At 38.3% G+C, this 24390-nt stretch overlaps 1 protein-coding gene across 1 annotated transcript; it reads left to right on the plus strand.

Moving 5' to 3' along the window:
- LOC149443789 (guanylyl cyclase-activating protein 1-like) lies at positions 1-23986 on the plus strand. The gene is made up of 4 exons (XM_089655269.1): positions 1-531; positions 4730-4879; positions 20675-20765; positions 23042-23986. The coding sequence occupies exons 1-4, from the start codon at positions 334-336 to the stop codon at positions 23167-23169; spliced, it is 567 nt and encodes a 188-aa protein (XP_089511395.1). The 5' UTR covers positions 1-333; the 3' UTR covers positions 23170-23986.
- Positions 23987-24390: the final 404 nt, after the last annotated feature.

The raw sequence follows: 24390 nt of genomic DNA on the forward strand, positions 1-24390 counted from the left end.
CAATGCAACAGTAGGACTTGTTAGAGGGGAACTGTGCTGAAGGGACTGCCTGTAAACGGAGAGACCCCAGAATACAGAAGACCCAGTAACAGTCAAATTTAACCTCTAAGAAGGAAGAATATTTCACAGAAGAAAGATACATAGATAACAAAAAATTGATCCAACGAACACCTAATAAACCCTTTGAAAGTGGATTATCTTCACAATACTTTGACAAAGAGTTGTACCAAGATTAACATCTTATCCTGCATTCTTATATAATTTATCTGAAGACGACAGTGTTTTGGGTTAAACAAATTTTATTTTTGGGAAAACACTGAAAGATAACCAACAATGGGAAATACCAGCAGCTGCACAGTGGATGATCTACAAGCAGTGGAGATTCACCACTGGTACAAGAAGTTTATGACGGAATGTCCATCTGGTCAGCTCACTCTCCATGAATTCAAGCAATTCTTTGGTTTGCGAGGACTAAGTGGAGATGCCAACAGCTACATAGAGCAAATGTTTCGGACATTTGATATGAATAAGGTGAGATTTCTGCATATTCACTGATATCAGTAAGACAAATTTTGCTGTTAATATTTATTATATAAACATTGTTAAAAAAATTGTCTAGTTTGGGTGTTCACATATAGCTGTCTCTTCTACTAAACTGTTCCTTTGAATCCACCAAAAAGAGGATGGCTCACGTATACAAAATCCAAAAGCTAGGTAGCCGATGAGCATCTAAATATTGACAGTTGTTGGGCTATGGTTAAAACTGTCTTGGAGCAGGTACTCAATGTTACCCTTCCCCTAGACCCGCTACACTATCTTTTGGGGCTACCCTTTAGGGGTATTTCTAAGCAATCTAAGAGGTTGGGAATACATATTCTGACAGCTGCTAGATGGGTGATACCACGATTTTGGAAATCAGTCGATGTCCCCACACTAAATCATCTTTTAAGTGCGATCTCTGAAATCAGAGAAATGGAATATCTTACAGCTCTATTGGGTGACTACTCAGGTCATTTTCGATCTATTTGGGAACCATGGGATCATTCTCCCTTTGGTTCTCTTTTATATTGATTGTTGATTTCTTTTACTGCAACGTTCACACCTAAAGTGTTGTAACTTTTTCCAAAAAAATGGGCTTTGGTCTTTAATAAAAATGTACAATATTAAATACTGACATTTGGTACCTAACATTTTAAAATCGTACTTGTTATTTGTGACACTCATCTATCGGCTTTCTAAAAGTGTCTATTGATTCTTAAGTTAAATTTTCTAGTTTCTAAATTCTTTAATAAGCTGCCAACACATAAAGATCACTGATCTTTACACAGTAACAAAAACTGTGTACATGGGGTCTAATGAGTATCACATGCCCAGTTAAGGATAGATGAAAAAGGGACATGCTCTATTTATTTGAGTTGCTGGCTAGATATCTTTCTTCTTTCAGTTTAAAAGGAAGAATAAAACAGGGAAGAGATGTCTGTGTTCATATACTTTTAAAAGTCTAAACGAACAAAACAGCTGCTGTAGAGCTTAAGTTATAAATTAATTGAAAATGCAATATAAGATGGATACATATGGAATTGGTTATATAAAAAAAAACCAGGGAGGTTAAACTACAGTAGAAAACAAAAATTATACATAGGGGCAGCGTTAATTTTGTTGACTAATATATTTTCGTCTACGAAATTAACATTATTTTAGTAAACTAAAATGAAACAATTAAGGTGACTAAAATACAACTAAAACTAAAATGAAGAAGACTATGACTAAAACTAAATAGAAATGTGATGTAAAAATTAACACTGGTTATATATCACAGCAGCTAAATCTGTATCTGTAGTGCATGTTCAAACCTTAATACAATAAATAATAACATGTTATAAGATTTTTACTTCAGAAGTATATAATGAGTTTGGAGATTCTAGTGAAATGCTTAAATAATGTATTACAATTTAACTAAACCCATTAGATTATAGTTGACTAAAATACGACTATAACTAAAACAATTCAGATGACTAAAATACATCTAAAACTAAAATGGCATTTTAGTCAAAAGACTATGAATAAAATTAAATGGAAATTTGACGTCAAAATTAATACTGCATATGAGCAATGACTACTGTGAGGACTGTAAACTTCTCTGAATCAGAGAATAATGTAAATCCTTCTGTGTTCTCTATAGTGCATTGTGAAATTTGTCAAAGCTCTATAAGTAGACACTATAGTAGTATATAAGTGGAGAAGGGGCATTACAGTGTAAGCTTCTCTAGGGTAGACACTAGCATGAAGGAAACAGTGGTCATCCTGGAGCTGTGTGGAATATTTTAGATTATCCAAATGTAATAATAATAAAAATGGTGGGGGCATGAGGTGCAGGAACCAATGTGAGTAGCTCATGTTCTTTGTAAAGCACAAGGGCAGTCCATGAGCATAGTAACGTTTTCGAACATATTTTTAAATTGCCATCCCAAGTGCTAACCCTGGCTTCCTAAGGACATATTAGGACAATTACCTGGTCCAACTGTTTTTGGCTGGAGTAGGCATTAACCTTGTCTCTGTTCCTGCCTACAGATGCAGCTGGTTTACCACGGTAATGGTTAAGAAACTTTTCCTGATTGCGATTTTATCCCAGCAGCAGCCATAGACTCCTTTCTAATGCTCCCCATTTTCTCTATAAACATTTTTTACCTTGCGAGTGGTTTGCTTTCATGTTTTTTTGACAGGCAGGACATGATAACTGTGTGGACTGTGGTTCCTGATTCATTGGCTTCTCTAATACCTTACATTTAAGTTCTAGGCCCAAATTCACTAAACTGAGAAGTTCATAATTCCATAAATATTGGTATCAAATATGTCCTGATGTACTTCAATATAATTTGTGAAGTTTGTTCAAAGAACTACAGTTGTTTCCCAGCATCCACTAATGAGAGATATAGCAAACCATCAATTGGTTGACTCACCAGCATCTCAAACCCTGTGATCTTGTTATGATGGCTATGTAATTTTGTAGTTTTTGATAGAAAAGGGATTTTTTTTTAAACTCATGCCAGTTTTGTTTTTCATTTTTTCTGTTTTCAACTTTTGCCAATTTTTGTCAATACTGCTAATGCAGAAAGTTTTACACATAGAGTCCTTCATGAAAATATTTTATTAAAAAAAATGTAAAAGCTACCAATGTGAGAATGCTCTGATGAAAGCAACCATTCCTCGAGCCATAGGTAGTGTACTAGTTCTAAGATAATGAGATAGAACTTATTCATCTTCACAATTAGTCATATGACCTAAAACTACTATATGGCACATGTCTGGATGATCATTTCCAGTACAACCATATTCTAATGTTTGACAGATTCCCTTTAAATGTTGTACATGTATGTAAATATAAAGGTTTTACACACAATTTTCACAGGATTACAGATTTGTAAGAATTTTTGTGAGTATGCCTCTGTATGAGCTTTCATAATTTCTATGTTGATTATCTGCATGGACTTTGCATTACATTAAATATGCAAATGTCTTGGTGTAGGTGTTTTATATACAGTAGGTCATTGACAATGTTCAGAGTAATGTCAACTAATTTGGATGCAGTGTTTTCTTGTTCAGGGTAGTCACAAATATGTGATTAAAGTAATTCTAATAAGATCCTGGGGCCAGGGGAAGAGTGCTGGGCAGCAGAGATAAGTGTAAGAGCATTGTGTTATTGGGGCCATTACTCACCTTGGACGGCTCATAGAGAATGAAGACTATAGTGGTTCAAGGCTTTTAATTGAGAGGCGTTGTGGTGTTCACAAAATACCAGAATTCTAGCAACAATGCCGTTTTGGACCCAGGGTGGCCTGGACAAAATCCCTGGGAAGGTAGGTAGTTCCCCCTGAATCATTTTAAAGTGGAATTCCAGTCAAACCCTAACTAAGCCTAAATCTACTCCCACCCCCATTATAAAAATCTTCTATCTACCCTGTAAAAGAAAAGATGTCTTTATTTACTTATTCTGAAGCCACTCAGCTCCAGTCACATGATCAGGGTCCCATTTGTGGTTTCAGTGTAGAAGAGAAGCAGTGACAATGGCTTCAGAGCCTTGGCAATTGATGTCACCCATAGACTTACTATGGGGCATCTGTTGTCTGCTGTCCCTCCTCTACACTGAAGACGGCGTTGGAACCCAACCATGTGACCAGACTGCAGTGGCTTTAGAATAAGTAAGTATAGACATCTTTTATTTTACATAGTAGATAGAATAATCTTAAAATAGGGATTGGGGAAAGTTTAGGCCTAGTTAGAATTTGTCTGAAATGCCACTTTTAAAGGTTTTAGTTTTTCCTTTTGACTAGGGTGTATTTTCAAATGCTTATACAAACATTTTTGAACAATAATAATAGGTACGATTTTCATAAAATTATTCAGTTTCTTTTTAAGAAATCCTAAGAACTCATATTTTTAAATACCTTGGGTATAGCAAATAAGAATTGGGAAAATGGGATCCCACATAAAAAGATTTTTGTGTTCGCAGCTTGTTCCGAAAAAAAAAATATATAAGTTTGACAAGGTTCCATTCAGAAGCATTTTTTTTAATAAAAGCTAAAATGTGAAGTCACCACTCACAACATAAAATGTTTAGCACCTATATTAATAAAATTTATATTTTCTTGCTGCTTTATCACATAAAGAGCAAGGTTTCTAAGATTATATTTTACTATACTGTTTTTTAAACAATATTTTCTTTCTCCAGGATGGATACATTGACTTCATGGAGTATGTAGCAGCACTCAGCCTTGTTCTTAGAGGGAAGATTGAGCAGAAACTTCGCTGGTACTTCAAGCTCTATGATGTGGACGGGAATGGTTGCATTGATCGACATGAATTGCTTAACATAATTAAGGTTAGATTCAACCACCAATATATCATATATTAACTATATACATATATATATATATATATATATTTATATTGCTTGTCCAGTCTTGGTCAGTCCCAGTAAACTTAAAGGAGAAGTACAGCCAAAGCTTTTTTGGCTGTACTTCTCATGTGGATCACAGGAGTGCAGTTCGTTTTGCACTCCTGTTACCCATTTTCAGCTGACAGCGGGCTAAAGCCCGCTGTCGGCTAACGTCACTCAGCTGGTCGAGGCTGGGGAAAGATCCAGACTTCAAAGTCGGGATCCATCCAGAGTCTGGAGCGGTACCTGGCTCAGCCTATCAGAGAAGTGCTGAGAGCCTGATCCAGCCCAGCATTTCAGTGAGCGTTGGGGGGTTGAGCAGACATCGATGGCTGACAGTCCCACTCTATGCTCAAAATGGCTGTGAGAACTCAGCGATCAGCAATCCTGTGATCACTGAGTTCTCACCTTTAGAGCTGGTGGGGGACAGATGCAGCATTGGAATGATGCTGCATCCACTTATGTAAGTATAATTAGGGGGAAAAAAGCCCTACTTCTCTTTTAATAGTTGCCCACACATTACATTGTAAACACGTTTAGTACTGATACTGAGTAGGCATTGATGCCAGAACATTATTGGCAAACTCTTATCATGTATATGGTTGAAGTTTGTTGTAGTTTATATGCCATTGCTGGTTCATATACCCAGCTTTGACGTGGTAAAATCTATGTGTTCATAGAGTGGGAGATTTACTAAAACTGGAGCATCCAAAATCTGGTGCAGCTCTGCATAGAAACCAATCAGCTTCCAAGTTTTATTGTCAAAGCTTAACTGAAAAAGCTAAAGTTAGATGCTAATTGGCTACCATGCACAGCTGCACCAGATTCTGAGTGCCCCAGTAAATCTCCTCCAATGTAATGTTACACAAAACCAAGTGGTACGTTTTGAAAGGTGAAATTCCAACTTTGCTGAAAATACTTGTTTTGTGTACAAACATGATAAACAAATGCTAATTAGTAGTCATTTGGTAATACTGATTACATACAGTTTGATCCAATGGATAAGTCAGATGCCCCTTGTTAATAGTTTGTACAAAAATGAAATTAAATTGATAATTCAGCAGTGCTTAGGATACATATTCTGAAAATCCTATACTGTCCTAGTTTAGTACCTATTACTGTTAAGTATGGCTTTTCTGGTGCAGAATTTGTGCAAGAACTTGTTAAGCAGATTTGTACACAACGTGGTTGGCAGAAGACTGATATTGGATTGCAATCTGCTAGTTTTTTCCTATTGATGATATGAAGATACAAAGGACTACATTAAAGAAGTACAGCCAAAGCTTATTTGGCCGTACTTCTGTGAATCACAGGAGTGCAGTTCGTTTTGCACTCCGTTTACCTATTTTCAGCCGACAACTGGCTAAAGCCCGCTGTTGGCTGATGTCACGGAGCCAGTCCAGGCTGAAGAAAGATTGGGACCATATGGTTGGGATCCACCCAGGAGCCTGGACCACCAACTGTCTCAGCCTCTCAGTGAGCCGCTGAGAGTCTGAGCCAGCCGCTCTCAACCCCCCTCCACAGCCGGAGGATGTGTCACGCATGGTTGCCAAAAAGAATGCCAAATTTCAATTTGTCTGACCACAGGACAGTTTTCCACTTTGTATCACACCATTTTAAATGAGCTTTGGCCCAGAGAAGATAGTGGTGTTTCTGGATCATGTTCAGATATGGCTCCTTCTTTGCATGATAGAGCTTTAACATTTTTGGATGGCACAGCAAACTGTGTTTACAGACAGTGATTTTTGGAAGTATTCCTGAGCCCATACAGTGATGTCCATCACAGAATCATGTCTGTTTTTAATGCAGAGCGGTCTGAGGACCCCAAAATCACAGGCATCCAATATTATGTTCGCTCCTTGTCCCTTGCACACAGAGAGTTCTCTGGATTCTCTGAATCTTTTGATAATATTTTGTACTGTGGATGATATATTTAAAGTCTTTGCAATTTTACATCGAGGAACATTATTCCAAAATTGTTCAACGATTTTTAGATGCAGCTTTGCACAGATTGGTGAACCTCTGACTCATAACATAATAGCTATTTGAGCTGTACACAGTAGAAAAACATGTATTTAAATTATCAGCACTGCCAGACATGGCTGTCTTCACAAATATTTAAAGCAGAACTCTGGGCAAAAACTTCTATATATGTCCTTGTTGCTGATTTCCTACCGTCATCCAGCTACTGATTCACTCAGTAGTTGCTCTGAAATAGCTTATTCATTTTCAAATCAAATTGTTAATTCTCACTGGTGTCCTTTTTGTAAGACCAGTGGCTGCCATGCCCCCAGTTTCCCCGGCCACTGGCCTTGGCACTTTCCTTTTATAGTTTTTTTCTCCAGGAAGCAGTGATGTCATTCAGCCCCACTTGCAGTGGTGGGTGGACTGAGACTCTCAGACATTTAGACACATTCAACATGTACAGACCTAGTGTTACCTGCCCAAAATTACTACTATTCCCTGTCGTATATGGGACCTGTAGTTTCCTTTTACTGCAGAAAGAGAGGAAAGGATATGATATAATCGCTACTGTTACACCTTCTCCTTGGCAGAGCAGATGCTGTTATCTTTTGAATTACAGAGATGAGGTAATGAAAATTCAGTTAGACTTTCTCCTAAATGGTAAGGATTTTAAAATTGTATTAACTGTTTAGTGTTTTGTATAGGGTGGTGTACTAACGGGTGAATTGTTTTGCCTTTCCCAGAGTTCTTCTTTAAATATATACTATATATATATATATATATATATAGTAACTAAAGGCAAAATGTTCTTTTAGTTTTGGATAGAGCAAAGAAGGATTAGAACAACTGTCCATTTGTATTGCTGTCTGTGCCACTGAGGTTCACCCTCTCTAATTGTCCTCTTTAGCATTATCATCGAAAGTGAAAGTAAAAAAAATCCCAAATTTTGGATTGAACAAATAGAATAGATGGGTAATCATCTTGTGACCCTGGTGACACTTTGGAGGGATTTCCTCTTACTGTTTTGGCTATGGGACAAGAAGTGAAAGGAATCTCCCCTATGGAACACAGATTGCAAAAAAAACCTGCTGGTTATAACCCTCCCTTACTCTATCCTATCACTTACTCTATCCAAAATGGAAAACAAAAAACGCTTTTAGTTCTACTTGGAAGAAATTTAAGAGTAGTTTACGGGCATTTTATTACTAAAAAGCACCAGACAGTTCAGCTTATTAATTTGTTCATTGTGTGTTTATTGTGCTTGTTTATTTGTGTGTGAAACAATAACTCAAAGTGATATTAAAGTCTATATTTTAATTAAAACAAAAACCATGATATACATGGTATACTTTTATGTATCATTTAGAATTCATTGACAGGTGCGTCTGACCTGAAGTTTACCTCCTTTTGACCTGCATTTGGCAATTGGGTTTTGCATTCCATAGACTGACATTGGAAAGCAAAACCCTTCTGACATGAACAGAAGCCTGTTGCCACAGACCGTTACTGTGATGTATGTGCTGCTACTGGCAAAATTTTACCAGGATCACAAGCACAGCTATAGAATTTTGCATTTTTAAATTGATTGTATGATATTAAATGATAAGGGAAAGAGGGATGCAGTCTGCAAACATTGCGGGGGCAAGCAGTGTTGGAAAAGACTTGCAGGAGGAATAGTTTTGAATGAGGGTAGTAGAGTTGAACAGTGCTGGAAGAGGGTTTTAGGACATGCAAGAATGAGCAGTGTGTTGAAAGAGGGTGCCAGAGGATGCAGAGGTGAGCAGTGTTGGAAGATGGCAGGAGATGCAGAGGTGAACACTGTTAAAAGAGGGTGGTAGGGAATGCAGAGGTGAGCAGTGTTGGATGAGGGTGTCAGGGGATGAAGAGTTGAGCAGTGTTGGATGGGAGTAACAAAGGATAAAGAGGTGAGCAGTGTTGGAAGAAGATAGCAGAAGATGTAGAGGTGAACACTGTTAGAAGAGGGTGGCAAGGGATACAGAGGTAAGCAGTGTTGGATGAGGGTGACAGGGGATGAAGAGTTGAGCATTGTTGGGTGACGGTGTCAGGGGATACAGAGGTGAGCAGTGTTGGATGAGGGTAGCAGGGAATGTAGAGGTGAGCAGTGTTGGATGAGGGTGTCAGGGGATGCAGAAGTGAGCAGAGTTGGATGAGGGTAGCAGAGGATGTAGAGGTGAGATAATGTTTGGAAGAAGATGGCAGGGAGTGCAGAGGTAAGCAGTGTTGGAAGAGGGTAAAGAGGTATAGGAATGCAAAAGATGTATTCCTGTACCGTTACTGCATTTCAAATGGGCTGCTTTAACTTAATGCTTGGCATAATATGCATTAAAACACTGCAGGGAAGTAAATGGACCCTTACTGTTCTTGTATATACAAAAAATAAAAGATTTCAAAATGACAAATTTTGCTGAAATGGGAGAATAATTAAAACAATGAATTGAAAGGTTGGAGTAAAACAACAGGAGTAAATAATCAGTGGGCAATGTCTACTATCCTGGAGACAACGTGTCAGGCACATTAGTAAGAATAAATGGAAGAAAAAAACAATATGGTTCACTAAAGAGGTAAGTAGGATAGTAAAGGAAAACAAATCAGTATATAGGAGATTCTAGGAAACAAGAGATGTAGTTGACAGAGAAGAGTATACAAATAGGCAAAAGGAGGCCAAACACATTATCAGTACTGCCAAAGCACAGAAAGAGGAGGAAATTGTAAGTTTATTAAGAAAGGGGATAAAATCTTTTTTTATGTACATCAGTGACAGAAGGAAAAAATACAGTGGGATCAATAATATGAAAACTGCGCACAACACTTATGCTGAGGGAGATCTGGATGTAGCAAACCATTTAAACAATTACCTCTGTTCAGTCTTCTCAGAAATAAATTGTACTAGCAATAAAAAGTTGGGGAATCATATTGGTTCTTGAAATGATGGATAATTTTTAGGGTTTCAGAGGTAGCAGAGAAACTGGCTCAGTTAAAGCTTAATAAAGCAATAGGCCCTGATGGTATTCATCCCAGAGTTCTAAGAGCACTTCAAGGTATAGCTGTTGGACCATTAATAAATCTTTTTAATCATCTTTTCTAACAGGAGAAGTTCTCCATCACTGGCGGACAGCTAATATTGTACCAATCAACAAGAAGGGCAGCAAGGTAGAAGCTGCCAATTACAAGCCATTGAGTTTAACATTTGTTGTAGTCACATTAATGGAATCACTCCTGAAAAAAAGGGATCAATGATCACTTAAAGCACACAGCTTGCTGGACCCAAAGCCGCATGGCTTTACTGAGGGCAGATCATGTCAGACTAATCTGATTGACTATTTTTACTATATTACCAATAATTTGGACCAGGGTGGTGTTGTGGACATATCATATCTTGATTTCAGCTAGACATTTGATATAGTTCTATATAATGATCTAATACAAAAGTTGTACAGGCCAGGACTTAACCATAGCTTGGGTGGTTCAGTGGCTAAACAGTTGGCTAAAGAACAGATGCCAGAATTTGGTTGTAAATGGGGTTCACACGGAACAGAGACCAGTCACCAATGGTGTACCACTGGCTCTGTCCATCACTACAGAGGAAAAAGATTTGGGGGTACTTATTTCAGATCATTGCAAAATGAGCCAAAAGTGTGACCAGGCAGTAGGAAATCGAATAGATTTTTAGGATATATTACTAGAGAGATCACCAGAAGAAGGAAGGAGCTCCTGATTCCCCGATATACAGTGTGTTCCTTGGCCTCTATGATGATGTTTGTTCATTAATGTTCTCTAACAAACCTCTGAGGGCTTCACAGAACAGCTGTATTTATACTGAGATTAAATTACACACAGGTGGACTATTTACTAATTAGGTGACTTCTGAAGGTAATTGGTTCCACTAGATTTTAGTTAGGGGTATCAAAGTAAAGGGGGCTGAATACAAATGCACACCGCACTTTTCACATATTTATTTGTAAAAAATGTTGAAAACCATTTATCATTTTCCTTCCGCTTCACAATTATGTGCCACTTTGTGTTGGTCTATCACATAAAATCCCCAAAAAATACATTTATGTTTTTGGTTGTAACATGATAAAATGTGAAAGATTTCAAGGGTTATGAACACTTTTTCAAGGCACTGTAGATCTTTAGTGAGACCTCAAAACTAGAATACTGTGTCTAGTTCTGGAGACTTCACTTACAAAAAGATATTGATAAGACAGAATGAGTACAGAGATGGGTAACAAAATGGTGAAAGCTCTGAAGGATATAACATGTCAGGAGGGACTTCAGAAATCTAATATGTGCAGTCTGGAGGAAAGACAAGAAAGGGGAAACATGTTTGAAACCTTTAAATACATCAAGGGGATGAATAGGGTTCAGGAGGGCAGTATTTTCAATATGAAACCAAGATCAAGAACACTGGGACATGACCTCAAACTATTTGGAGAAAAGTTCAAAGCAGACTTCCAGCAGAGGTATTGAGTCATTCAACAGTAAGTGGTTTCAAACATGCTTGGGACAGACCTACACTATAATGCCAAATGTATTGGAATACCCCTCCAAATCATTGGATTCAGGTGTTCCAAACACCTCCATGGCCACAGGTGTAAAAATCAAGCACCTAGGCATGCAGACTGATTCTTCAAACACTTGTGAAAGAATGCATCGCTCAGAGAATTCATGGAGCTCAGTGAACGATCAACTGTTAGTGGTATTATAACAAAGTGGAAGTAACTGGGAACAACAGTCGCCAACTGTCTGCAGAGTCAATAGCTAAAGACCTTCAAACTTCGTGTGGCCTTCAGATTAGTACAACAACAGTGCGTAGAGAGCTTCATAGAATGGGTTTCCATGGCCGAGCAGCTGCATCCAAGCCTTACATCACCAAGTACAATGCAAACTGTCGGATGCAGTGGTGTAAAGCACGTCGCCACTGGACTCTAGAGCAGTGGAGACGTGTTCTCTGGAGTGACAAATCACGATTCTCTGTTTGGCAATCCGTTGGACATGTCTGGGTTTGGCGGTTGCCAGGTGAACGGTACTTACTTGACTGCATTGTGCCAAGTGTAAAGTTTGGTGGAGGAGGAATATTATTGTGTGGTTGTTATTCACAGTTTGAGCTTGGCCCCTTAGTTTCAGTGAAGGTAACTCTTAGGGTGTCAGCATACCAAGACATTTTGGACAATTTCATGCTCCCAACTTTTTGGGAACAGTTTGGGGATGGTCCCTTCCTGTTCCAATATGACTGTGCACCAGTGCACAAAGCAAGGTCCATAAAGACATTGGGATGGAGGAACTTGACTGGACTGCACACAGTGCTGACCCCAACCTGATAGAACACCTTTGGGATGAATTAGAGCAGAGACTGCGAGCCAGGCCTTCTAGTCCAACATCAGTGCTTGACCTCAGAAATGCTCTTCTGGAACAGTGGTCAAACATTCCCATAGACACACTCCTAAACCTTGTGGACAGCTTTCCCAGACGAGTTGAAGCTGTTATAGCTGCAAAGGGTGCACCAAATTAATATTGAACCATACGGACTAAGATTAGGATGCCATTAAAGTTCATGTGCATGTAAAGGCAGGCATCCCAATACTTTTGATAATATAGTATAGATCTATACTGAGACGAAAAAGTTGACTATACATACCAAAAATACAAAACATGTATTAAAAATGTGCAAACTCGATGGACCACTTGGTCTTTATTTTTCCATCACCTTTCTATGTTTGTATATTCTTAAAGGAAATTACTGGGCCCTGGTCTCACTAGGGTTGAGAACCACTGTTCTATACCTAGTGCATTATATGACTTCCATACCATTCATTTAGTATGAATGATTCTATTAGGTCACTTTAACTCACCAATGCACTCTGTATGCTAGGTAGTACTTTGTGTGGTGGGCTGTATATGACATAATCCATAGTCATAATAAACATAGTCATAATAGACATAGTCCATAGACATATTAAAGCATATTTTGTGGGTTCAAGGACTATGCCATATGTTACCGTGTACACAGTAAATCAGCTAAAGTTTTAAGCCATATCTCATGGTTCTGCTTTGAGTGTGCAAGGCTGAACTCCCCATACCCAGGAATAAAAAATATCTGCAGCCCTGCATCCATCTAACAGTACCCTATCCACAGGATGACAACACTGCAGGTGTTTCTTTGCAGAATGAAAGGCGTTGTCACCTTGCTAAAGGAAATAGAAAAGCAACAAATCTACTGGCAGGATCAACAAGTAATAAATTATGTTACAGGTGGACTCTACTAGTGACATGCTGTGCCATATATGTCCTTTTTTGTTTTGCTTATAGGTCTTCTTTAACACTCTTCATTGTATTTTCGTTTACCTCCCCCTTGTAGACTGAACATGAATATAATGCTGAGTTTGCGTTATACCAAAATTGGAAATGTTGGGCTGCAAAGCATCTGCTGTGCTCATTTATAAAGTCATCACAACCATCAGTTTTAGCCATTACAAACACCCCCAACAGTGTTATATGGTTTGACTCTGTAAGGAACTGTGTTGGCCAGTTTTGTGACTGTGTTGATAGCATCATGTTAAGATGCATTTGAGATCACTCAGAATTTATGGACAGGTGCATTTCAGTTGCATATGACGTGCATCTGACTAGCTTCATGTGGGTTTTGAATTCCCAAAGACTTGTTTGTGCATGCAATCTCATTTGAAGCAAACACAATTTCATCCACACAGGCCTTAACTGTGTTATACATTATTTCACTTAGCACAGTTTACACCGATGATCTGGTTATTTGCTATGCCACCACCACCACTTCCACCACCAACTTGTTGTCTCAGTCTGCTTGTTGACTCCCCCAGGTCTGCACTGGCATGTATCCTTTCCTTAATATGTGTTCAGACATGTCTGAAGGTGCTTGTTGAGCTGTCCTGTCAATTACCTGGAATTAAGGCTAGTTGTGATTAATCTCATATTAGGAGCATTAATCTGCCAAGGGCAGAGTTGTTGTAAAGATTATTATAGAAGCAACCCAGCGACCTGACACAGATATGAAAAGCAAGTTATGTAATGCTATTGTCCTGTGTATATATGTAGTTCAAGCAAGTTTATAAATAAACCTATCTTTATAAGTAATATGTAAGATGCGTAATGTCAGTTTACATTAAGACAAGTAATTAAAAGAATAATTTAGAGCCTGGACAAGGTCTTCTGGCACCCAAGGCAAGAATGCCAAAATGCACACCACTCTCAAGCTTTTCAGTTAAGTGATTAAATAAGTAACACTAATTTAAAATATATACACACAAACTGCACTCAATGAAAGAAAAAAAAAAGCTATTAGAAGGGTATGACAAAGTTAATTAAAATAATTAAGGTTAACCAGGGACATGCTTGAGATGGCCATTTTTGTTGCTTTTATTCACAAATGAATGCAGACCAGGTCCAGAATTGTCAAACTGATAGCTCAGTCCTCTCAGATTATGCTGAATTTTCTCTGTCTAGTCATCAGAGTGGAGTGCAGATGGTTACACAGGGAGAACCACCATCTCCCAGTGTAGGATACAGCTTGGTGATGCAGAAGCAGGGGAGGTTCCTGACTCCTACACCTACATCAGCAAAGCATCCAAGGTGGGTGCCTCTTCTGCCTGTGCTTCGGCCTGGTCCTGCATTATTTGTTTCCCTAGCTAGGGTTGAAAATGGTCATTGTATTTTGTTTGACTGACTAGCAAACATTCTTTCAAATTTTGCAAGCTATACCCTTCGTTTTCTTACTTTTTTTCATCAAAGATTAATATGCTTGCTACAGATGACACCTAAGCCCTAGAAGTTTCACATCATTAGCATGGATGTCACTTGTTCTGGATTTGCCTCGACAATCTCCCATCTTGGACCTCAGTTCTGATGATGCAGTGTCCTGGGCAATGTCCCAGGGTCACAGTGTCACCATTAGCTCAGTAAGGCATTGTTTATGGTGACTAACAGGCATAAGCAGGCATTCCTCACATAATTGGAGGTGGGGATTGAGTGAGCCATTTCAGTAAGTGGGACAGGTCTGGGTGTAACCTTCCTACCACTGGGCAGGCCTGAGGCGGACTGTGACGGGGTAGGGGGCTTAAATGTTGGTAAGTATACACTAGGGAAAGCTACATAAAACTGCAGGTCACAGTACATTATCAATACTTGTAATATATAATAATAAAGAATAAAAATTATACTAGAGCATTTGCCACTCATGGTGGACCATTTGTATCAACAAAATGCTCTAAATTGAAAAATAAAATCAGTTGTAATCACAATATAATGAGGTAATCAAATAGTGCAGATGTCTGACTCCTTTAAACAACAATGAGAATATAACTTGAAAAATTGCAAAAGACAATGACATTATTAATACATTGTTATCAGGATAGAATTTCAGAAGTAGATGGACAAATAAAGGAAATTTTTAATAGGTTGCAAATGCACAGCAAATATCCTGTCTTTGTAAAGTCACTAAAGGATCTAAATTTGACAGTGGATGCAGTCAATAAAGAAATAATGGGAAAAATCATTAGAAAGGGAAAAACTAACATACTCTCAAGGAAAAGCATACAAGTAGGGCAGCAGATTTACACAATCTAGGAATTTTGGAAATTATTCTTCAAAACACAATTAGTCTAGCTCCAAAGGTACTATCTCAATGGTTATTCGTCAGACATTTCTGAATAAGAAAGTTCTGAATCTACCATACAGGGACAGCATGGTATCAAAAGCAAATATAACAACAAAAATAGGAACAGAAATAAAGATAATAGGGATACACATTACCTAATATAATCACAAACAGTGAGTAAAACAATTACGTTTTTGAATCGTACAATATGCAAGTTTTCTTCAAAATGCACACAATATCTGACTGCTGAGACAGTTTGTATCAATTTAATTTCAGCACCAGTTTCAAATTCACACTCTCTCTCTGGTACTTCTTTCACCTCTTTACTCTCATTTAATGGAGAACAAAGAACATTAATGTGAGCAACATCTATAGCTATCTTTATTCTTTGTTCAAATATTTTATTAAAGAGATTTCCAATGCACATTACAGGAATGTAGTCAATTGCAATAGTGAATGTAAGCCATCAATAGGCAAGGTATAATAAGGAGAGAATAAGCATGGATATTGTCATATACAAGCACATTGTACATAGCAATGGATAAAAGAGGATAGGTGTCAAACAAATACACTGGAGTAGTCTGGTGGATCAGGAGTATTGTACATTCTGGTAATGATGTAGTGAAGTAAAGTAAGCCACCCTCACTGGGGCATTTGAACACCAGCTTCCGGGCAGAACATCGGGGCTGCAGCACTCCAACCAGGGAAATCCCTGAAAAATACAAGAGGAATCTGGGGGAAAGCTTAATGAAAGCAATCAGCACCTCTGGGTTTAGGGAGGGGCCTCATTGAGGCAATTCTGGATGTAAAGACATTGAGAAAAAGGCAGGAGGAAGAAGTGGCAGCCAATGGGTGGTTGACTAAACCAGTGTTTCTCAACCTTTTTTTAGTCAAGACATCCATTAAAATTACTGAAAATCTCAAGGTTCCCTTTAAAAATCTGCTCAATCCCAAGGCACCCCATTCAAAATGTAAAAAACTATTCTACACACATCCAGTACACCCAGCCTTAGAGGTGATTTATTCTTTCAAAGCAAATACACCTTTGCACACTGGTACTGACTCGTATTCCAGAGTGTCTCTCTGTTTCTCTCCCTCATTCTGCTAATATGACTCCAGTGCTGATGGAGAGGGGCAGACAAGGATGATGTGCATGCACCCCACGTCCTCCTTATCAACTGATGATGTCATTTGTTGTTAGGATGCAGGCATCTAGAAGGTCATAAAAGCACACAATGAAAACCTGTGGCTTTGTGTACTAAAAGGCAGAATTGATCTACTTGCTGGCTTGAATACAATTTTTGGGCATTTTGCCGAGGCACCCCTAAAGAAGCCTGAAGGCACACCAGGGTGTCTGGGCAACCTGGTTGAGAAAGGCTGGGATAAACCAGAGATAGGGATAGAAAGATGAGAGGTAGGATTTGGGACCCAGGAGGGGGAAGAGGGTGGGAGGGTAGAGAGGGGCGAATCCCCTTGGGAGGGACCTGGACCACAATAATAGGTGTAACCTAGGTTTTTTTGTGGTAGGATAAAGTCTAAGCTGTCATGGTAGCAACAGTGTATCATCAAAGTCCAGGGACAGATAGTGAATGACCCAGGGCTTCCAGAGTTTTTCATAGGAGGTCACTCTATCTAACATGATTGATTCAGTTTTGGCATGAGTCATCATCTTAGTAATTCTATGTTTCATTGCTAGGATACACAGTGAGGGGGATTTCCATGCTTTTGCAATGGTTTGTTTGGCTACTGTGGTAACTTCGAATAAAAGCTTGAATTGACGGTGAGTGAGTGCCATGGGTTTGTTGTTCAAGAGAGCCACAGTAGAGTCGGTTGTTAAGGGCACTTCAAAAAGTGTTGAGAGAATCTGAAACACCTCAGACCAGAATGTCTGCACAATGGGGCATCCCCACCAAATGTGGACAAGCATGCCCAATTCATTACAGCCTTGAATGCAGTGTGAAGAGTATTCTGGGAGGAATTTAGTGATCCTGGTGGGGACCACATTGCATCTGGTTAACACCTTTTAGTTGGTTTCCAAGGCCACAATATTGGATGAGGAAGACTTGGTTGCCTTCCAAATGTGAATCCAATTGGCTAGTCTAGTGTGATGTTAAGTTCTCATTCCCATTTGCTAGCATAAGCCAGGGGCATGGCTGTTGTGGACTATCTTTAGTTCAACTGTCTCCAACCTTTACTGATAGATACACAGACCCACAACTGGCCTGAAAACGCCTAATCCCAAGAAAAACTATTTAGATCATTTTTATACAAGAAGATGTAGATCCACAAATACAGGTTAACATTTTTTTTTTGTTTACAAACGGTTTTATTGTATAAGAGTAGACTGTAAAACAACAGTACATTTTCAAATGATACTTTCAGCAAAAACAAGGCACTTTTGAAAAGTACAATACAGAAAAGTATGTAAACATAAAAAAGAGAAGAAATAGAAAAGAGTAAATTACGAGTACATGAAATACGTAAATGATAAGGTAAGCTGAGTGATCTGTCAACAGTATACGTCAGTCAGCTTTCACTGAGAATGTTGTTAATCATGCAATAAATGTCTACAATCTCTCCATGACTCCCATTTTTTATCAAATAAGTGCATCTTATCCAGTAGGGTATAATGAATGCGTTCCATGAGCATTACGGCATCAATTCTGTGTGAAACGGAGGCCAAGGGTACAGCATTGGACCTCCAATGTAAGGCAATAGACCATAAAGTGGCAATACATATAGTATGTATCAATCTCAGATTGGCATCAGAGACCCCTGGGATATGGGCCCCCAATAGACAGGTCTGTATAGACGGTCGTAAGGTTAAAATTTTAACTAATGATGATGTAGGTGTACTAGCAAAAGTCTCTCCTTTTGCCTAAATAAAAATTGTGACAACATCGAAACCATAAAGGACCTGCCCCTGTTTGCACAAAAGGTGGTTCTGAAAACATTGCATAGGAAGAAAGAAAATCTACCCTTAGAGATGTTGATCAATGACTGGAATGACCTAAGCAGAAGGGATTACAGATGTTTTCTAGCATTGATGGAGTTATTGGAATAGGGCAATCTAGAAGACTTATAAACCCCTGCAGGCTGTCTCATTGCTAGTCTTGAAACGTGTTAGTTCAAGAAACATCAGTCTTTCCCACACATTAGCACTAATTCCAACCTTGCAGCAGATAGTATTCAATGTTATTCCAGACTATCAACACAGCTGCAGATGATCACATCATTGCAGAGGACATAGACAAGTATGTTAAAGTCGAGAAACTGCTATGTACCACTTGTTTTGTTCTCTCTAAAATCCATATTAATATCAGGGACCCCGCTAGTTGTCCAGTCACTTTGGGGAACAGTTCACTAACTATAAAGATAAGTGTTTATATTGGTGCTATTCTTAAGGAACATGTCAAAACCTTACCATCCTATGTCCGAGACATCTTTTAAAACTATTGGAGGAGGTGATTTTGCCAAAGGATGATATTTTGGTATCACTTGATGTGGAGGCACATTATTCCTCCATCCCACATAAAAAGTCATCAAGCAGTACAGTGTAGCACAAAGAATTTCTAACTCACCTTCGAGATATTTAATGACACACAATTATGCATATCTTTTGTCGAACACCTATAACCTCCAGACAGCAATGGGGACGACATACCTTATTGTGTGGGAACGTCATCTTTTCAATGTACCTGTACTATTGAGCAACATGGCATAGGTAAATGGAGGACATCCTTCTTTTCTGGACCTTTACATCACACTTATTAAAGAATTTGCAGAACAATCAAATAGCAATAAATTAAATGCATGCTTCATATTCCCCTTCCACATTATAGAGATTTCTTACCTAGATGGCAACTCAAAGTGCATGTATTTGACCACACCTCAGATATTTCCTCCAGTAACCATCTCTGACAAGGCTAGGTGGACAGCTGGCACTTTCATTTTTACCTGCTTATGAACTTTGTTTACACTACACCCAATATCTGAAAGCACTTATTATGATACTGGCCATGCCGACCCCTACCTGTAGTCTGTGCTGGCAGAAGACAGCAGCCACTCCATTTTAAATGGAAACTTTGACTAAAATTATTTTATTTAATAATTTTAGTCAAAGTTTCAATTCAAAATGGAATATATTTTCACAAACTTGTCCACTTTTCAAACCTTCTTGCTTCTTCTGAACTGCTTTATTTATTACTTGATAACATATGTATAATATTAGTCCTCTATCGAAAACATGTTTATTTTTTCAGAAAGCCATTTACAAAATCCATCTCTGTTATCTCTATCATCTCCGTTATGTGTGATTTCCTGGAATTTCACTTCACCTTAAACATAATTTTTCATGTTAATGATAAAACTGCAAAGTCTAAGCCATCAAAGTGAATATTCAGCTAAGTTAGAAAAATCCTAATGATCAAGACTGTTGACTTTTTCCAGTTCAGTTTATGTTGTTTTGTACATTTATTTTTATCTATATGCAGTGACTGGTGTTTTTCTGCAGTGGATTGACAGTCACCACAAGGTTACATAAAAAAAAGATTGTTTTATATGTGCCCTGTTTACACCAAAATCTGATGTGATGTGATCTCATGGCACTGCAGTGTATCCAACAGTTTTGCCATGCAGAAACCCGAATGGATTGTACAACTGTACGCTTTGTAAAGTTAAAAAAATGGTAAACAGTGTTTCAGTGCATCATTCACCCACTCATTGCCTACAAAAACTAACAGTAGCCCACATGCTGAAACTAAGCATTTTAGCATGCGGGAGGTGTGAACAGCCATAACAGCCATTGGTATAAATATTGTAAGTGATATGTCAATAATAAAACAGTGTGGATTTAACCAGTAGACTTTATATTTAAAATCACAGATGAGTCTTCCATGCAGACCTGTTTGAGATATAGAGAGTCACACAATTCAGAATTTCAGACAATCATGATAAACACATTATTTGTTAATTTACATTCTAAACAAATCTGTTTGCATATATTCAAATAAAAATTGCACTTCTTCAGTTTGCCCGTTTCCCCCTAATTTTGAGTGTATTTGCATATCACTGTCAGTAATAGCTTTTATGTGAAATATATTTTTTCTGTTTTCTCCTCCTAGGCAGTACGAGCAATTAACGGCTGTGATCATGACACAACGGCAGAAGAGTTTACCAATCGTGTATTTGACAAGATTGATGTAAATGGCGATGGTGAGAACATAGTTATTTTTGAATTATAATTATTAATTTAGAAATACACAATTGTAGATAATTGCTTAATATCTGTGTTTGTTAAAAATGTTTAAAAAGTATATAAATGGTATAACCATTATTCTATTAGTTTATTACTTAGGTTTGCTGTATCAGTACATAGCTGTAATTAATCTTCAATGTAGGTCTGAACTATAATGATTTAAAATAGAAAATACTTCTAAGGAAATGTTTTTCCTCTTTTAAACTACTGATTAATGTCAGACTTTAGTGTCCTAGCACCTAACTGTCTTTTACCAGAAAACAGAACTAGTTCTCAGGTTCCTGTATTGACATATCAGAAGAAATAATGGTGGCAGGGATGTCATTATAAATCATGGGGCCCCATACAGCCTACCTGACAGGGACCGACTACCTCTGCCCAGTACCCCCACATTCTGTACCCCCTGAATCTCCCATTATCTTCCACTCTGCACCCCTGCATCCTCCCTCAAACTTTACTCTATACCCCCTACATTTCCCATTACCAAGCACTTTGCTCCACCAGCGTCTCCTAATACTCTGTCTGTACATGTGATACACCTCACTTGTATCTTGCATTCTATAGTCCCTGCAACCCCATTACCCTACACTCAGCATTCCCTATTGATCCACATTCTCCATCCCCTGTTTTGGCATATCAGAAGAAATAATGGTAGTAGGGATGTCATTATAAATCATGGGGCCCCATACAGCCTACCTGACAGGGACCAACTACCTCTGCCCAGTACCCCCACATTCTGTACCCCCTGCATCTCCCATTATCTTCCACTCTGCACCCCCTGCATCTCCCATTATCTTCCACTCTGCACCCCCTGCATCCTCCCTTATATTTTACTCTATACCCCCTACATTTCCCAGTACCAAGCACTTTGCACCACCAGCATCTCCTAATGCTCTGTCTGTACATGTGATACACCTCACTTGTATCCTGCATTCTATAGTCCCTGCAACCCCATTACCCTACACTCTGCATTCCCTATTGATCCACATTCTCCATCCCCTGTTAATCAGTGATGAGGACCAGAGAAATAGGGAACCCAAGGTTAGAAAGTTGGGGACTGTGAGTGGCCCACAGCCAGTCCAGCTGGGTCAGCCTGTACCCCCCTATTGGCAACTCTGAATGCTGCCTTTTGGTTAGGGTATCGTTCAGCAAATTTGCATCTTCAAGTTCTACTGAGGGGCCCAAAAAAAGTATACACATTTCAACATAAAAAATAAATGCATACAGATTTTATTACTAGATTTATATAAACATCAAAAGGCAGCTGCAAGTCATGTTTGAATTTTGCAATAACATTAGGTGCTCAAAGTGATCACCATTAGTATCCAGACACTTTTAATTTAGGCAAACTACTGCATGAACAACATTGAGGCGAGTATTCACAGGAATTGCTCTGCATGACGTTTTAATTTCTTCCTGTAGTGCAGTCAGTGTAGGTGGTTTTCTATGGTGCACCACCCACATCTTTTAGATAGAAATCAAAGGGTGTTAAGTCCAGGGAAATTGGAGGGAGTTCCACAACACCTCTACAGTACAACCTATCCAACCTCCAGGAAGAATGTCATCGAGATAGGCTTGATGCTAGATTGCAGTGAGCATGTAAAGTGTTGCAACACCATATCCGAGGAAGCAGAACTTGTTGCTGCTCAGCGCCTTCCAGATCTTTGCTTGTGCACATCACATATAGTGCCATCGGTTTTGAACTTATCATGAATTCGTGAGATTGTTAGTCATGTTGGTGGTTCTGTTCCAAACTCACGTCGCCATTGTTGTTGAACTTCACACACATTTTCAAATTTACAATACCACTTCAAAAATGGTCTTGAGTTTCTTGAAAGTCAAGTGTACCTCTGCCATTTTCTTTGACACTCTCCTGACCGTCAAATGATAACATCAACAATGGTGTGACTACTGACATCTTTAGGGAAAACAAAATACTACACATTGCTGCCATAATTAAATTCAGCTTTTAAAAAAGGGCATAGAGAACTGGTGACGTGTGTATACATTTTGAGGGCCACTGTATATGCACGTTCATATTCTGTATTTGGCTGCAATTGATTACAGATAGCCCAGAGGTAAATTGAGTGAACATTCTGAAAACTTCATTGTAGTAGTCCCATTTCCTAACAAGCATTATCATTGATGAATTCAGTTGTTACATGGAGTGATTGCAATCTCTATTGATAGTCATGTTTTTGGCAACTTTCACTTTGATTTCTGTCTTTCATAGGGGAACTGTCTCTTGAAGAGTTTGTGGAGGGAGCTCGTAAAGATGAGGAATTTATGGATGTGATGATGAAAAGTCTGGATCTGACTCACATCATGACTATGATTAACAACAGAAGACACAGTGTCTGAGTCAGATGGGCAGCCAATTGTGTTGTGTATTAATTACTGTGATACCATGGATATATTGTCACTATGGAAAAGATCCGCACAGCCACATTAGATTAGCCACCAATATGCTAATAGGTAAAAATATTTTGCATCCCAAACCGAAACATTTAAGTCATCATATTCAATACATAAAAAGCACAGTTCATAAAACATTGTTACAAATATAATTTTACAACATTCCAGTTAATTCTACCAACAAAGGTTCGTTGCTAAGATTTTTTTGGTATTAGATGTTCCCAGTGTTTGACATGACAGGATGGGTGTGATATTTTTTATGTGGTACTACGTAAGTAGTTATCAAGGCAGACAAAATGATGATTTTATGTATTGAATGAAGTACTGATGGTATTGGTGGCTATATGCAGATTTGTGTGTGGTAAGTGACAAGAAAGGTCAACAGAAACAAATGTGTTCAAACTGCTCTGCATAACAGATCAAGGCTGAAAACAGGTGGTAGAGAAGAATAACAACCATCATCAAGGCTTTAAATATTAATTTAGTTAAAATACACAAATATTGTAAGGTAAATGAAAATACTGAAACGTGTGGACTGATGTGGTTATGAAGAAGCTGTATGATGAGCAGGTGTGTGGTGTGTACACCTCATTAACATCTAGTGTGATGTATTAAGCAATGTACAAATTTCTTCTCATTATATGTAAGAAAAATGACTGCAGCATTCTGCATTTTTGTTTATTGTATATTTGTGCCTTTTGCAAGCTGTATATAAAGTGCTGCTTTCTATATATATTCAATAAAATGTAAATATTAGATATAGGGTGTGCCTGAATAGAGTGTTTTGTAATGGAATCCAATAACAATATTAGATATGTAATCTTTAATCCTACAATTTAATTTACAATATTTTAAAAGAAATATGTAGTCTGCCATTTCTGACCTCCCTTTAAAAACACTAGCTATCTGGATGTCTCTGACTTGAGTACTTTAATAATGGTCTAAAAATAAGCATGTACCTATTAAAGGTCCTATCGCCTGATATGCACATGCTCAGTTCTTGGTTAGTGATGTATCATGTAGTAAAAAAGGGTAAGTATGACAGCTCTGAAGTCAGTGCCTGTCAGGGCTCCGGGTATGACCAGAGGTATGTGAACTGACGCAGGGAAACGCAGGCTTCAGATATGTTATAAACAATATAATTTATTAATACTAACAATACAAAAC

This window comes from Staurois parvus, unplaced genomic scaffold (genome assembly GCF_062004578.1).
Source record: "Staurois parvus isolate SC_StPar_1 unplaced genomic scaffold, SC_StPar_1.0 ptg000832l, whole genome shotgun sequence".
NCBI classification, from domain to species: Eukaryota; Metazoa; Chordata; class Amphibia; order Anura; family Ranidae; genus Staurois; species Staurois parvus.

Excerpts from the sequence above, each read along its gene's own strand:
- LOC149443789 (XM_089655269.1), top strand. The coding sequence starts at position 334 with ATGGGAAATACCAGCAGCTGCACAGTGGATGATCTACAAGCAGTGGAG. Across the intron at positions 4,880-20,674 it reads AATTGCTTAACATAATTAAG|GCAGTACGAGCAATTAACGG; the intron begins GTTAGATTCAAC and ends TTCTCCTCCTAG. Across the intron at positions 20,766-23,041 it reads GATTGATGTAAATGGCGATG|GGGAACTGTCTCTTGAAGAG; the intron begins GTGAGAACATAG and ends TGTCTTTCATAG.